The 14,429-nt window shown below is 41.3% G+C and overlaps 1 protein-coding gene across 4 annotated transcripts in view; it reads right to left on the bottom strand.

Annotated features, from left to right (window-relative positions):
• St7 (suppression of tumorigenicity 7) overlaps positions 1–14,429 on the bottom strand; it is a 235,577-nt gene that overhangs the window by 28,225 nt on the left and 192,923 nt on the right. For all 4 annotated transcript variants that reach the window (XM_055612719.1, XM_055612717.1, XM_055612716.1 and 1 more), the window contains 2 exons: positions 12,617–12,689; positions 11,091–11,193 (listed from right to left, as the gene is read on the bottom strand). In XM_055612719.1, coding sequence (XP_055468694.1) covers positions 11,091–11,193; positions 12,617–12,689 — 176 coding nt within the window. The remainder of the gene's footprint in view (positions 1–11,090; positions 11,194–12,616; positions 12,690–14,429) is intronic.

Raw genomic sequence — 14,429 nt, 5'->3', positions numbered from 1 at the left:
TGCATACCCATTCACTGAACAGCAGATCATTTTACTAGTCAATAATAGGTGAAATTCTCATGTAATTGTAAAAGTGTCTTCTAGTCTGTAGGGAGATTCTCAATACATAATTGAGTCTGTTTCTAGGTGAAAACGCATGAGCAGTTTTATCACAGTGGCAGATGTAACAACTGGGGGGCACCAAATGACCAACAAGGAACTATGTATAGGGCAAGGCTGAATGAACAAATGAATGCCCATTTAGTCACAGGTGCCTGCTTTACCCTGTTTGCTTACGTATTCACCAGTGACTTTCCTCCATTTGAAAACTTGTAATTCCTATAGTCTATCCTAAGAAAAAATATGAAAGTGATAAACTAGGCCCTAGGGACAGAGATGAGCGTACCCATTAAGTTTTTTAGGTTCATAGACATGGGAGTAGCCACAGCTCATACAAAGACATAGAATACATACTGAGTGCTCCAAAAACACAGACATAAAACTATATAAAGGTGCAAGGATATAAGAGTTCACATAGTGTATCTCAAACACTTGTAGAGTGCAGAGTTCTTCCAAGACAAAGTATTGGTGTATCCAAAAATTATCTCAAAGGCATGGATGTGAATCATGTTATGCCTCCACCTTGATTTTTGATATCCCATAACATTTGTGTAGGAGAGAAGGAGGCAGAGCAATATCATACACAGGCAAAGAATTTAGAACACACTTAGCAACAAAGAAACAAACAGACAGAACTGTTTGAGGAGGTTCATAGGGTAACATGAGTCAGTGCGATGAAATGAACAAGAATTTACACTACAAACTTGGGTGGGGAGGGATGCCAAGGCCAGAAGGCAGGCTAGACAATGGCCCTGAAGCATCAAAGGGAAAAGGTGGTACTTAGGGTCTGATGAGGTGTGAGCAATGTCATGAAAGTAACTGCCTATATTAACATATGACAAGCATAACCCCAGAAACTCATAGGGAACCTGGAGGCTCAGGAGGCTCAGGAGCTTGATTAGGCTGCACAAGTTGCTTGGGACAGAACCTGCATTAAGAATTCAGTCATCTGCCTCTCCCTGAAGGGGGAGCAGCCTTGCCAGGCCACAGAGGAGAACAATGCAGCCAGTTCTGATGAGACCAGATAAGGTAGGGTCAGATGGAAGGGTAGGAGGACCTCTCCTATTCATGGACTTGGAGAGGGGCATAGGAGGAGACGGGAAAGGATGGGTGGGATTGGGAGGGGAGGAGGGAGCTACAGCTGGGATACAAAGTGAATAAACTGTAATTAATATAAAAAGTAAAAATTTAATTAAAAAAAAGAATTCAGTCATTCTTCTATTGTTCGATGAAGGGAAACAAGAAAAGGCCACTCAAGACATCTTTCAGAATATGGCCTTTATCATGGGGTTACTCTGTTTCTTTTAAACTTTCAGACATAGAACAGTGTATTCTCAAAGGTAAAACAAACAAACAAAAACCACGTTGGGGATAGGTGATGAAGAATAAACATGGAATATGTGGAGAGAGACTTGAAAGAGATGTGAGGACACGTGACCAAAAGTACCCACTTCAACAGGCTACAGGGAATAAGACTCTGAGAGAAAGGAAGGAAACCATGTGCCAGACCAACAGGCAGGGAAGAGGCAGAAATTAGAAAAGCCTTAGGAAGTTCTGGTCATAGCTGTGTGGAAGCTGACGGGAGAGAAACAGACTCAAGTGTCTCCCAGAACAAGAGAGTGGAAGAAGGAAGTGAGTGTGACGGTGAAAGCCGTCACCTCGGCGCACAGACTAACATAAGGTCCTCAGCTGAGATTTTAACACTAGCGCAAGAAGTGGGTTGGCAGTGAGAAAGTGACAACCAGAGTTTAAAGTATCTGCAGAACTTCCCTGGACAGATGGCCTGTAGGGGTCAGGTGCTAGGCCTAAAGTGTGTGAAAGGGTTAGGCAACATAGTCAGATGTCTGAGAACACAAGCAGGAGCTGAAATGAAATTCCACAGGAGAGTTCTAAGCACGAGAAGAGAGGGATCTTCCTAAAGGCAGCATGAAGAACTAAAATGGACATAGAAGAAACTGCCTAGAGCTCGGGAGTAGAAGCTGTGTGGGACTGAGGCTGCCTCAAGATGTAAGAAGTGGCTGGAGGCTGGGTGTGTGGCTCACTGGTCCAGCACAAACTCTAGATGCCCTGGGGTTAATGCCCAACACTTCCTAAAGAAGTGTGAAGGCCTGCTAGTAGACCAAAGGTTGAGAAGAAAAACAAAACAGGATGAGAGTTAAGACAAGCCAAAGGACCTGGTAGCTGAGGTAAGGGCAACTTGGGTGCCCTTAGCTGGAGAGGCCTTCCAAGGAGCAGCGCCAGCACCAGCGCCAGCACCAGGCCTTGCTAGAGGGACTCCTTAGAGTCTTTCTATTCTTGAGAAATGTAACTTTAAAATTGTTTCTGTTCATTTTCCTTTGGGTTGTGCTTCTACAACATATCTCCTTACTCTCCTGCAAAAAGACTTTGGAACAAAATATGGCTCAGAGAAACGAACATTGAAATAATATTTCTGCAATATACCATTGACATACAATACCACAGACAATGTGCCAGGGTATTTTGAATTTCTGCTTCCACGCTTCAAGTAACCTTAAATGTTAAAACTCACTATACATTGTTTCCTAAATTGGATTAAGAAGCAATTTTATCCTCTGTCAATCAGCTTCACCAACATATAAAGAAAGGATTGCTTTAGTGTATGCATGAAGTAGAATTCCCATCATTCTAACAATGTCCTGCAGACACTTCATTAGAATATACAATTACTGAGATATTTTCCTTCATAAGCCTGTTGAAATTGCTGTGAAATGAACTTTTAAATTGATAATAAATGGGCTTTTTTAAAAGAAAAGGTAAATTTTAAAGGGAATGTATAATTCTGTCATTTTCATCCTTTTCTCTAGTTTATCATGTCTTTTCATGTCCGAGGCAGTGATTTAAAAACTTAGCCATCAATTAGGTGAAATCCTTATATCAATATTCTGAGCAGTTCAGGCTATCCTGTGGGTAAACTGAGTTTTAGTGGTATAAACACTCTTCCCTAAGAGAACGCCAGTGTCCTCCTTGCCCTAGGGTGGGTCCCCTGAGAAAGGAATGTGGCTTACTGGTTTGTGACTTCAGGAAAAACTAAGACTTTCCTCTATGGCTTATGATTATGTTTTCTGTTTATGATTTCTCTGGAATATTCCATCCATAATACTTTGGCGCCACAGGGAGCTAGCCACGGCTCCTCAGCCCTGTCTATACTGTGCGGAGCAGGTATGGGGCCTCCAGTTCCACAGGTGGGATCACAATCACTTGAGAGTTTCTGTGGTGGGGGCCCTTGGACATCTGCATTTCATTCTCTAGACTAGATGGACGGACGGGTGACTAGAGCTGCTGGGTCCTGCAGTCTGCCTATCAAGTGCCTCCATTGCCACGTCTGAAAGGTGTGGCCCCTAGCCCACAGGCATAGTGGGAGATGGTGTAACCTTTTAAAGGGGAGTTTAGATTGGACCACTCAGGTGTGCCCTCAAATGGTTACTGGGACACCCCCCCTTCTGTCTTTGTCTCCCTGTGCCTCTGAGATGGCCAGTTTCCTCCTCCATAAGCTTCTTCACCACCGATCTAAATGTGATGGAGAGCAACAGCAGCAGACCCACACCTGTAAAACTGTGAGGCAAGTAAATCTTCATTTTCTAAGATGACTGTCCCATTTACTTTAACACATGCCAGGAAGGTGACTCATATGCTTGGTTAGCAGACTCTTCTGATTCAACCACAGTAGCTCTTTCTTTGCTGGCTTTGTTTATTAATGACATTTTCACAGATGTCTGCAGTAGGGGGAATGTTGGTTTTCATTTCCATGCTTCCGTTGGAAGTTGGGAGTGGTCTAAGTGTGCGCTGTGTAGTCAGGAACACTGCTGGTAGAGCAGAGAACACAGGGCTTGGGAGCTCTGCTAGGTGACACTGGCCAGGCCACACTTTCTTGTCTGCCAGGGCTCAATTTTGGGGTGCAACATGATTGAAGGGTTTAGAGCTGAGCAGATGATTTGTTCATTCTGCACATTCTGGGGCTGGGTTATAGAGCATTACTCCAATACTCTAACTCAGCAGTTCTCAAACTCTGTACATCATGACCCCTTTAGGGGTCAAGTGACCCTTTCACAGGGTCGCACAGCACATACCCTGCATATCAGATATTTACTTATCATTCATAACAGTACCAACATTGCAGTTATGAAGTAGCAATGAAATAATTTTATGGTTGGGGGTCAGCACGAGATCTAGAACTGTATTAAAGGGTTGTGGCATTAGGAAGGTTAAGAACCACTGCTCTGACTCATTCCCTTAGAAATGAAACACAAACAATAGCATCAACACTTGGGGAAGAATCTGAACTTAGCAGAAATGAGAATATTTTGCTGGGGCAGTCAATGATGAAAGGTCTGTTTTTCCATCCCTCTCCTCCTTACGTGGATTAGGGACCACTAAAGCATCTTACAATCTGCTTAACAAAACAGAGGAATCTGAGTTTCATCATGGAAACAAAGAAGAGGTCAGTGCTGTGAGTTGAGCTGGTTCTGGAACATTCCCCAAAAGCACATGTCTTAAGGACTGTGTACCACAAGAAGGTTCTGGAAGCTATAATGAGCAGGGCTTAGTAACAAGCCTTCAGGTCACTGGAGAAACATGCTTCCAGGAGGGACTGTCCTTTCCTGTTCATCATTGACATTCTATGTTGCTGTCATGATGTGTTCACCACTGAGCCAAACACAGGGACCAAAACTTCCAAGGCTTTGAGCCAAACAACCCTTTTTCTGTATAAGCCAATTATCTCAAATGTTGGTACAGTAGAAGACACCTTGCTAATGGAAAGGATATCTCACTTCAGTACTGCAGGAGTAATGAAGGTAAAAAAAGTGACACTTTGGTGGTAACTCATACATGCATAGAAAATCCTGTCTGCCCTAAAAGGCATGTGGACAAAAGAGATGAGGGACTTCCTGAGGATGGTGAAATTTCATCTTAGACAAAGTATGCTAGTATACAGGACCTGGTGGGGCTAGGAGAATGAGGAGTAGGGATGATCCTTTGTGCAGAAAAGGAATATAAACACAGATGAATGACTATTGAGTCATAAGCAATGGATTTACAGAGAAGCTCTAGGCTTTCTAATCCCTGGGGAACAATAGGTGTCTAAGGAAAGCCACAGCTGTGGCTGGAGCATGTTAGCACCTATACAAAGCATTGATGCTGAGGTTGAGGGGTTCCAGAGGTTCTGCTGCATGATTTGGTTGTCCTTCTTTAGCTTAAGGTGGCCCCAATTGTACCTGTGGCTTTTTATAATTGTTAGTTTTTTATTATTATTAATTATGGTGAAATAGGGACAGCAGTTATAGCCTATTGCATTGTCTGCAGATGAAGAGACTTTAGAAGATTCTCTCTCCAGTATCAGGAAACCAATAATCTTTATTAGATAGGGGAAAACTGACCCTGAGCCTTGCTTACTGAAGACTAAAGGAACCTACTCTACAAACCTCTGCAAATGGAAAGGCAGTTCTCATACACTGTGCTTGCTGTATTTCTTCTGCCTCTGAGTAATTCTCTAAAACCCTGTCTACAAGCTGGGGATACTCAAAAAGGTCTGATGACTCTTGTGACAGAGACAAGAAGCCATCAAAGTGATTAAGGACAATGTCTTCTAGAATGCTGAGCTGTCCAGAAGGAACTGAATGTCATGGGAGGTAATGTGCCACTATCAGCTGGAGGTTCAAGACTAGGCTCTGAGCCCTGGTGGGATTTGAGAGGTAGCAGAAGATGATACCTAACTGTAGGTAATCTGGACTCAGTTCAGTATCACTTATTCAGGGAATGACCATGAACAAATTACTAAGCTTTTTTGGAAGATTTAGTTCCCTCATCTGAGTAACAGAGATAATAATATGGTACATTTAACAGTATTGTTATAGAAAATAAATGAGAAGGGTATACATATATTTGGTATAGAAGCAAACAGCAAAAATTAATTACCATAAATCATTTAAGAAACTGTCAAGAATGTGACGGTTATTTAGTGGATCTCCAATTCTCCTTCTTATTAGTTGAAGGGCTTATAGGAACTAAGCTATCCCTTGCTGATAAAGGACCAATGTGTGTACATGTATGTTTGCTACAGTGTTTGAAAGTACAGTGTGTATAAAGATGTCTGAGTACCCTCGATAGAGTATGTGTACCAGAGTCTTGTAGCTAATCTGAACAGAGACCTTGGCTTGTGAAATGTTACTACTCAGAGTCTCTCCAACGGTACAACTGCCAATCAAGAGAAACTGATGGAGAACAAGTGAACCTAGGTGCTCTGTCTGTGCTGGCAAGCCTGACTCAATTAGCTCCTCCATTCTGCTATGCTCTTCCTATCATGATGAAATAAAACTACTAGCCAAAATAAACAATATATCCCTTTAATTGCTCTATCAGGTTTTTTTGCATGGGGGCATTAACTTTAATGCAGAAAATTGATACCAGAGAAGTGGGGTAACTGTTCTGATATTTGACAATGCGGACAAGCCTTGTGGCAAAGAGTTGGGAATGTTTGAAGAACTAGGCTACAGAAAGCCTATAATGCTATACGCAGAGTTTAGTAGGCAATTCTTGTGGACCTTCATATGATGAGAATGCCTAGGAATGAAGTTAGTAAAAACTATACTCACGGGAATTGGACTATTGGCTATTTGCTGTTCATGTATTAATACTCTAAATGAAGCAGAGTGAGTTTAAAAGTGGTAGACTAGTCATTAGAAGAAATTTCAAGGTAGCCAATAATTCAGGTGATGGCATGGTTACTGCTTGCTGACTTTAGTCAAATTTAGAGTGAGAACTGTGATAAAAAAAAAAAAACCCACAGTGGAAAACTTGTAGCTTGTCCATAAAAGAAGCACAAATAATTCTGATGCTGAAGAAAGTAAAGCAGGATCATTAAAAAGAAGCTAAATACTCAGTATCAGAACAATAAGAAGGGTGCTGAGAGGGCATCTTAGAAAATTTCCAGACCCCATTCATCACAGGCTTAATGCTATAAATGTTTTAACTAATCTGAAATGTTTTTCTTTGAGAAAGAGACACTCCACTCCTCTCCCTGTGCACAGAGCCACTGAGGGAAGAGTTTTCTTGTGTTCAATCTTCCAGACACTCAGGCACTGTGGCAGCTATGGTCCTGGGGATTGTATCCTGACAGAAGACTATAATCATCCACATTATGCTACTTTTGAACATGTGCAGAATGTAAGAATTATGGATCCTGGAAACTTACTCATTTCTAAGAAAGACCTGGGAGGCCAGGCAATATGTGTCAGGATCAGCTTCTCTTCAGGTAGCCCCTGAAAGGGCAACGAGGGAAGCTATGATGGTAAAGCTAAAGGTAGAATGAGAGGAGAGGCTTGAAAGTTAGATTCTGGAAACTAGGGACATCTGAAAATGAAATGTGCAGGCAGGGAGTAGAGCTAGTCCAAGAAGGAGGCCTCATGGGCTACAGCCAGGAAGGTAGCAGCGCTCCGGCTGCCAGAGCCCTTTGGAATTCATATCATGCTACCATGTGTTTCAGAGACCAAGCATGGAGTTTCAAGATTAAATATCTACCTAGGCTTTAGTCTTGTACTAGTCTGATCCCTCCTCTGTTTACCTAATCTGACATTTTGAAGTAGAAATACTAACTCTGTGCCACTGGATACTGTGAGTACTGTACTTAATTTTATTATTTTTTTTTTAAGGACTTTACGGCAAAATGTTTGAGTTGAGTTTCAGAGACTTTTCACTTTGGCTTTTGAACAATGTTAGACTATTAGGACTTGGCGATAGACTGCATGCATTCTGAGTTATAAGAAGGACATGAGAGTTGGAGTATGAGCTCAGCTAGTGAAGAGTTTGCCTTACAAGCAAGAGGGCCAAAATTTGATCCTAGAACCCATGCAAGTAAATGAATGGATAGATAGATGGATGGATAGACAGACAGACAGACAGAGTACTGAGTGTGGCCATATGCACTTACATTCCCAGTGCTGGAGAAGTAGAAACAAGTGGATCCTTGAAGCTTACTGGCCAGCCAGCTTAGCCTATTTGTCAAGCTCCAGGCCACTAATACCTTGTCTCAAAACAAAACCCAAACAATAAAAAGGTGATGGCACCTGAGAAACAACAATCAAGATGGACCTTTAGCTTCTGCACAAATGTGCACTCACATACACGTTCACAGACACACACAGACACACACACACACACACGTGAACATTTACACATACACATTTAAACGAAAAAGATAGAGATGAGAATTTGGGGAAGAAAGGTGACTGCTATGATTTATGAGCTGTGTTTGACTGTCAGGAAGGGTTAAATTTATAATGGCTCACCTTGGTAGACAACGATACAGAAGAAGCTCCTAAGAGGCTGGATATGGTCTAAGTGTGTCTTTCAGGGCAGTTCAGAGAAAATGGCAAGAGGCCCAGATAGATAAAAAGGAGAAAGATGCTACACTACACTGGCTTATTCCCTTCTATTTCTCATCGTGTCCCTCCCTCCCTTGTTCTCTCTGTGTCTCTTCTTCCTGAATTTCATGGTCTCCCTACTATGACAGACTGAAACTTTGAACCAAAAATCAGTTAATTCTGTCTATATAGGGATTGAAAGTATAATATACTCTCTTCTCTGTTTTCATAATTAGAAAAATGAAGTGAGATTAAATAATTGAAATACTCCTAAAGAAATGCTATATGTCTGAGATGAGAGATAGGACAATTTTCCTAATGTGATCATTATGTATTGTATACATATATTGAAGTGCCAATTCTATCCATAGATAGATATATGTAATTACCATGTGTCAATTAAAGCAACATTTGAATAATTTCCACTTTTAGAATAATTATAATTGGCAGGAGTGTCAACTAACTGGCAAATTCTTCCACAGCAGTTTTGAACTATTTCTAAGAGCTTTAATTATTTTTCAGGAGCTTAATTAACCATTTCAGCCCATTACCACAGAATTAAATGACAATGTCATCAAAATATCTAAACAAGAACTGTGAAGATTTTCTACCCAGAATTGCAGGGCTCTTAGTAGGGTAAGTGAAAAAATTGGGACCTGTTTCCTAGGCTTGAGGGGCCACTAACAAGTTAGTATCAATTCCTTTAAGCATTTATAAACATATGACGTTCAAGTGTTGTGATGATTTGAATTAGAATGGCTTCCATGGCTTCAGTTATTTGAATGCTCAGTCACCATACTCTGATGGTATTAAAAATCTAAGGAGGTGTGTCCTTGTCACTCAGCTGGGCTTTGAGGTTTCAGAAGCCCATGTCACGCCCAGGAGTCAGTGCTACTGCTCTACAAGCCCCCATCCCCAACCCTGCCTATGGATCAGGTCCTATCGTTCCTGCCTACTGCTCCCTGCCATGAGATTGGACTAATCCTCTGAAACTGCAAGCAAACCCACAATTCAATGTTTTCTTTCATAGTACCTTGGTCATGGCGCCTTTTCACAGCAACAAAACAATGACTAAGACAAATGTTTTTTTAAGAATTATTAAATATTTTATCTCATTTGGTCCTTATCTCAAACGATAGGTGGGGCTTATATTTTTATCTTCATTTGGAAGATGAGTTTGGAGGTACTGATCCCAAGGTTCCATAGCTCGTAAATAATAGCCAGAACTTGAACCCATGTTTTCACCTCAGAATCCTGGGCTCTGTTTCTCAATAATTGATATGAACAAGCCTTATTTATGCTTACAGAATAGTTCTGTAGTTTGAGGGAATGTCCAGTAAATATTAATAGATGACTCCAGTTTACTATAATTGAGAACAACTTTTATGGCTAGTTTTACATTTTAATCAGAGTTCAATCAACATTTTGGCTTAGACTCAAAATATTGTTATAAAGATTCATGCTTAGAGCATCCTACATATAACCCTTAAGCCTCTGTAAACATTCTGCTGATTAGCCACTAGCACTGGAGTAGTTAAGTACATCCTTATGCAAAAATGCCATTCTGGATCACTCTTTTATTTTCCATTAAGTAAAAACATAACCTAGACTGAAGTAAAACCTCAGGAATGATATTAGATCACATATCCCTACCATTTTCAGTATCAACAAAATAAATTAAAGTAGGTAACTCCATGCATCACCTCTCTCTCCTCTCTCCCTCCCTCTTCTCCACCTTCTTGCTGTAGCACTGCAACAATGCAAGCAGGATTTCTCTGTCATTTGTGCCAGGAGGTCTTCATCAGATATTTCCCCAAATACTTTATGCCATGTAACATCAGATGTGAAACTGTAGGATTAGTTTCTTAGAGGCTAAATGTGTTTAATATCAACAGACTGAAAAGAACCCACAGCTAAATACCTACCACAGAACAGATAATTTCAGGGAAGTCCTACATATACATTCAGCTCATGAATAAAACATTCCAAAAATATCTTTTGCCTTGATTTGATTCTGTTAAAGTCAACCTCAGAAACAATATGTGAAAAATATGGAGCATTTACCAACTGTGTATCATGGGGTTTAACAACTAAGACGAATCCTTTCACTATGTGTAAGTAGTGAAGTGGAGCTCACAAATCAAAACTTTACATACTCTGGAGTTTCTCTTATTTTTCTCTAGCCACTACTGAGTACCTACATTTATCTGTAGAGCTTTGGAATGTCACATTAGTTGGCGTTTTTAATGAGCTTTGAGCATAAGGTTTATTTTTAGAATTTGCCTCAGACAAGACTAAAACTGATGTAAAATTCCTATCAAACTTTCAGGATCTTCACTTCAGTTAATTTTAAACTTTCTGAACCTAGTTGCCTAAACATAGTCTATCTATTTTATTACATTTACACTGAAAACCAGCCCCCTCCCCCAAGTTCCCTTGTGTGTAGTTTTTGCTGAATACCGAGGCTGTAAATGCCTATAGACTGCACAGGTCCTACAGTTTGTTGGTTGCAGTTCATTGTTTTATAACCAAGGATCCTGGGGACAGGGCACTGTAGTTAGCAAATGCTTTCTCTGCTATCATAATGAGCTCCTGGGGGATCCAAAGACTCACTTTTGGCACGTGCGGATTAAATTCCACAGCTCTGTGAATGGCCTCTACTGCATTCATCTCTGCTGTGCTCAGCCCCCGCCGAGATGCAGCCTCCGGAGAGAATCTGAAAAGCAGAAAGACAAACACCATGCAGTTGGGATCACTGCTTGGGCAGCTACCCAGGGAGCAAGTACACATGAAGGGCCCCTGTGAGCTCAGTGAGCCACTGGCACAAGCTCTCCACACTTCCTCTACAGGGACCTCTGAGTTACCCCTTCCACCAAGGCCAACAAAAACCCCAGCAGAAGCAGAAAGCGTGCTTACATTGAGTGGCGGCGGGAATTCTATTCATCTGTCAACTCACTGTCTAAATAGCTAATCTAAATTTTCTGCAAGGTACCTGCTTAGGTGAGAGCAGAGGGAGGACTGACAAGGGCAGACAGTGTAGGAAAAAGAAAACTAGGTTACAGAAGAGCGCACTTGGTTAAAAACAGAACTGGGGAGGATTTTAGGGAGGCTCCCAACCCAATGTCGGTGCTGCCATGGAGGCTAGGTGGCCACAGCTGCAGCAGCAGGCGGGCCTGAGTGGACTGTTCCAGCAGGGGGGGTGTGCGTGCCCAAACTGTGGGCAAGACACCTGCCCAAGGGAATGAAAAAAAACCAGACCATGCAATCTCTTTCTCACCTCACACCCAGGGCTAACTCCAGAGCTGTGCTTGGCAGGCAGACACCACAGGGGAAGCTGTGGCAACCCTGGCCCTGCCCTCCCAAGCTGGAGTCGCTGTGTAGGGAGAAAAGATGTTGCAGTAGGTACTGGCGATCTACAGGATAAAAAAGAATGAAAGAAAATTACTCCAGTTTTGAAGTGCACACACACTTAACAGCAAACCTGTCTGACACCGCAGAGGCTATTACCTGCTCTCTGCTTTTAGATGCTGCAAAGGGTCTGGACTGCCTCAGGGGAATCTAAGTATTTATGAACTCAAAATCCACCTATTCTCTTTAACCTGCCCAGTCATCCCTTAAATACGTGTGGAATGTCTATGTGCCATATCACCTGCCTAAATAAAATGGGCAAATGTCCCACTGAGGTGGCATCTCAACGTAAAGAGACCAGGAGCAGTGGGGCAAAGAATGGGAGAGGGCACTGTCCACTGCCACACTATTGGGCCCCGTAACAGACAGCAGAGTGAAGGGAATATACACACAGAAAAACTAGCACAGGGACAGACTGTTCTGTGTAAATCCCAAGCAGTCCTTTTGTTTCTACTGTCTGACAAAAAGTAAAAATAATAATAAAAAAAGTCACCCAGAGGAATGCAATGTAATGTAAATCCATGTTATGAACCCACACACCCTTACAATAAGTGGGGACAGACACTTCCTCCTTCTAGCAGTGAAATACAAGATCAGCAGCTTTGGGGAAATGCATGCTTTTAAGCAGGGTCATAAGGACCAAGGGAAGCTTCAGGAAAAAGCCCTCAAAGGCGACAGGTCTCCTTACACCTGGCCAGCATTGGGAGCCACACAGGAGACTGTGCACTTACTTGTCCGAGACAGCTCTTGCTTTGAGCAGGGCTGCTGTGTAGCATATTGTTGCCGACTTTGGTAAGCTTATATCTGTCAGGAAAAAACAAAGTAAGAACTCTTGTAAATTTGCAGTCAAGGAGATAATACTCTAAAAACACAAGACTAAAAATCATGTGTGTCCATGCCAAGACAAATTAAGAATATTTAAACTATTACATAAGAATCCCAGTTCTTCCTTACTGTGTCAAAAACGCTATGGGTTATTTTGTCAATAACTAATGTATAAAAGTCACTAGGCACAGTCTTTAGACATCATCTACTATTTTAAAATATGCATTTTATATCTTGAATTTAAGTAGAGAATATATAAATACATAAATTTAGTTATTACACAAAAACCTCTGATGTAAATGGGACACTTTTGTCAGTTATAACAATTACTCAAGAATTACATGAAATATTAATGCAAGGAAAAATTAACCTGAGTTTAAAATACCTACAAAGATAAACAAGGTATATTCTTTAATAGTTAGATTAATTTAAGACAAGTTTCATTTGTATTAAGATTCAGTAATTCAAACACATTTTTAAACAGAACTTTTCACAAATACAAAGGCTAAGGCCAAGGAGATGCAGGATCTCTCTGATGCATATAATTTGTAAAGAGTCCGTGGATCAAACATTCTGAAAAGTGTCCAAGTTTTCTCATTCAAATTCTTGGTCAGTCGCCTTTTATATTAAAGTAGAATTTGTCAGAAAGACAATTTTATAAAGTTTCTAGAAAACTACAGATGGAGAAGGGGAAGAGCAGCTGTGAGATTCCGATAATCAGTTTCCACACAGGTAGAGAACTCTGTGAGCTGAAGGTGTTGGTCTCTCTGCGTGTGGGAATATATGTATTTAAACTGGGATTCCATTCTTTCCAAACTGGGACAGCTGGCACTTCCTTAGCACTTGTTTATCAAATTTCATTCTGACACAGAAATAATTTCTTTGTAAAAAAAATAATAATAACATTTATTTGGAGGGGCCATGTGTGGAGGTCGGTGGCCAGCTTGCAGGTGGTCATTTTCTCTCATTGAACCATGGAGGTTCTGGGGACCAAACTCCAGTAGCTCAGCTTGGCAATAAGTACTTTACCCACGGAACCATCTTTCCACTCCCAAAACTATTTTAATTCAACATAAACTGGAGCTGAAGAGAAAGCTTGGCCACTAAAGGCCATTACAACTATGCCTCTCCCATATGCCTCAAAATTCTCCCTTCATATCTCAGATGCCCTATAAACCTCTTCACAGGGCTGTTTGCAACTCTGAAAGAACTACCCTATAGAAAAACTGAAAAGGAATCTCAAAGCTGGCCAATGGCAAAAGAAAGTAATTCCTTAAAAGAAAATGGTTTCCTCTTCTATAACAAGCACTTACCATCAATTCCAGAGGGAGATTACTCTTTGAGAGGAACATTCAGGACACTTGGTGAATCACAATCAATCATGAAAAATACTGAAGCTATGCTCGAAGACAAGGTATCTGACTCAGCTTTATCTCAGCTGACCTTGTCTCCCTCAGTAATGAAGGGCAGTGAGCATGCTTTCACTTCCATGAGTACCCACGACCAGTCACAGTGTCTGGGGGAGCTGCCCAGTTTATTCTGTATATTATGTAATGTGTCAGAACTACTCAGTGATGCAGGCAGCTAGAGGAACAGAAATATCTTAGCTCTTGATTTGCAGAACTAAAAAGCATCTCTTCACTAGGTCATTAGAATCAAATATGGACATTACCTCTACCTGTTAGATGCTAAGTACAGCCTGTGATCCCCCATCTTCCA

This window comes from Psammomys obesus, unplaced genomic scaffold (genome assembly GCF_907164565.1).
Source record: "Psammomys obesus unplaced genomic scaffold, mPsaObe1.curated_primary_1811, whole genome shotgun sequence".
Taxonomy (NCBI): domain Eukaryota; kingdom Metazoa; phylum Chordata; class Mammalia; order Rodentia; family Muridae; genus Psammomys; species Psammomys obesus.
The sequence above is the reverse complement of the archived record's forward strand: the minus strand, read 5'-3'. Positions and strand labels throughout refer to the sequence as shown.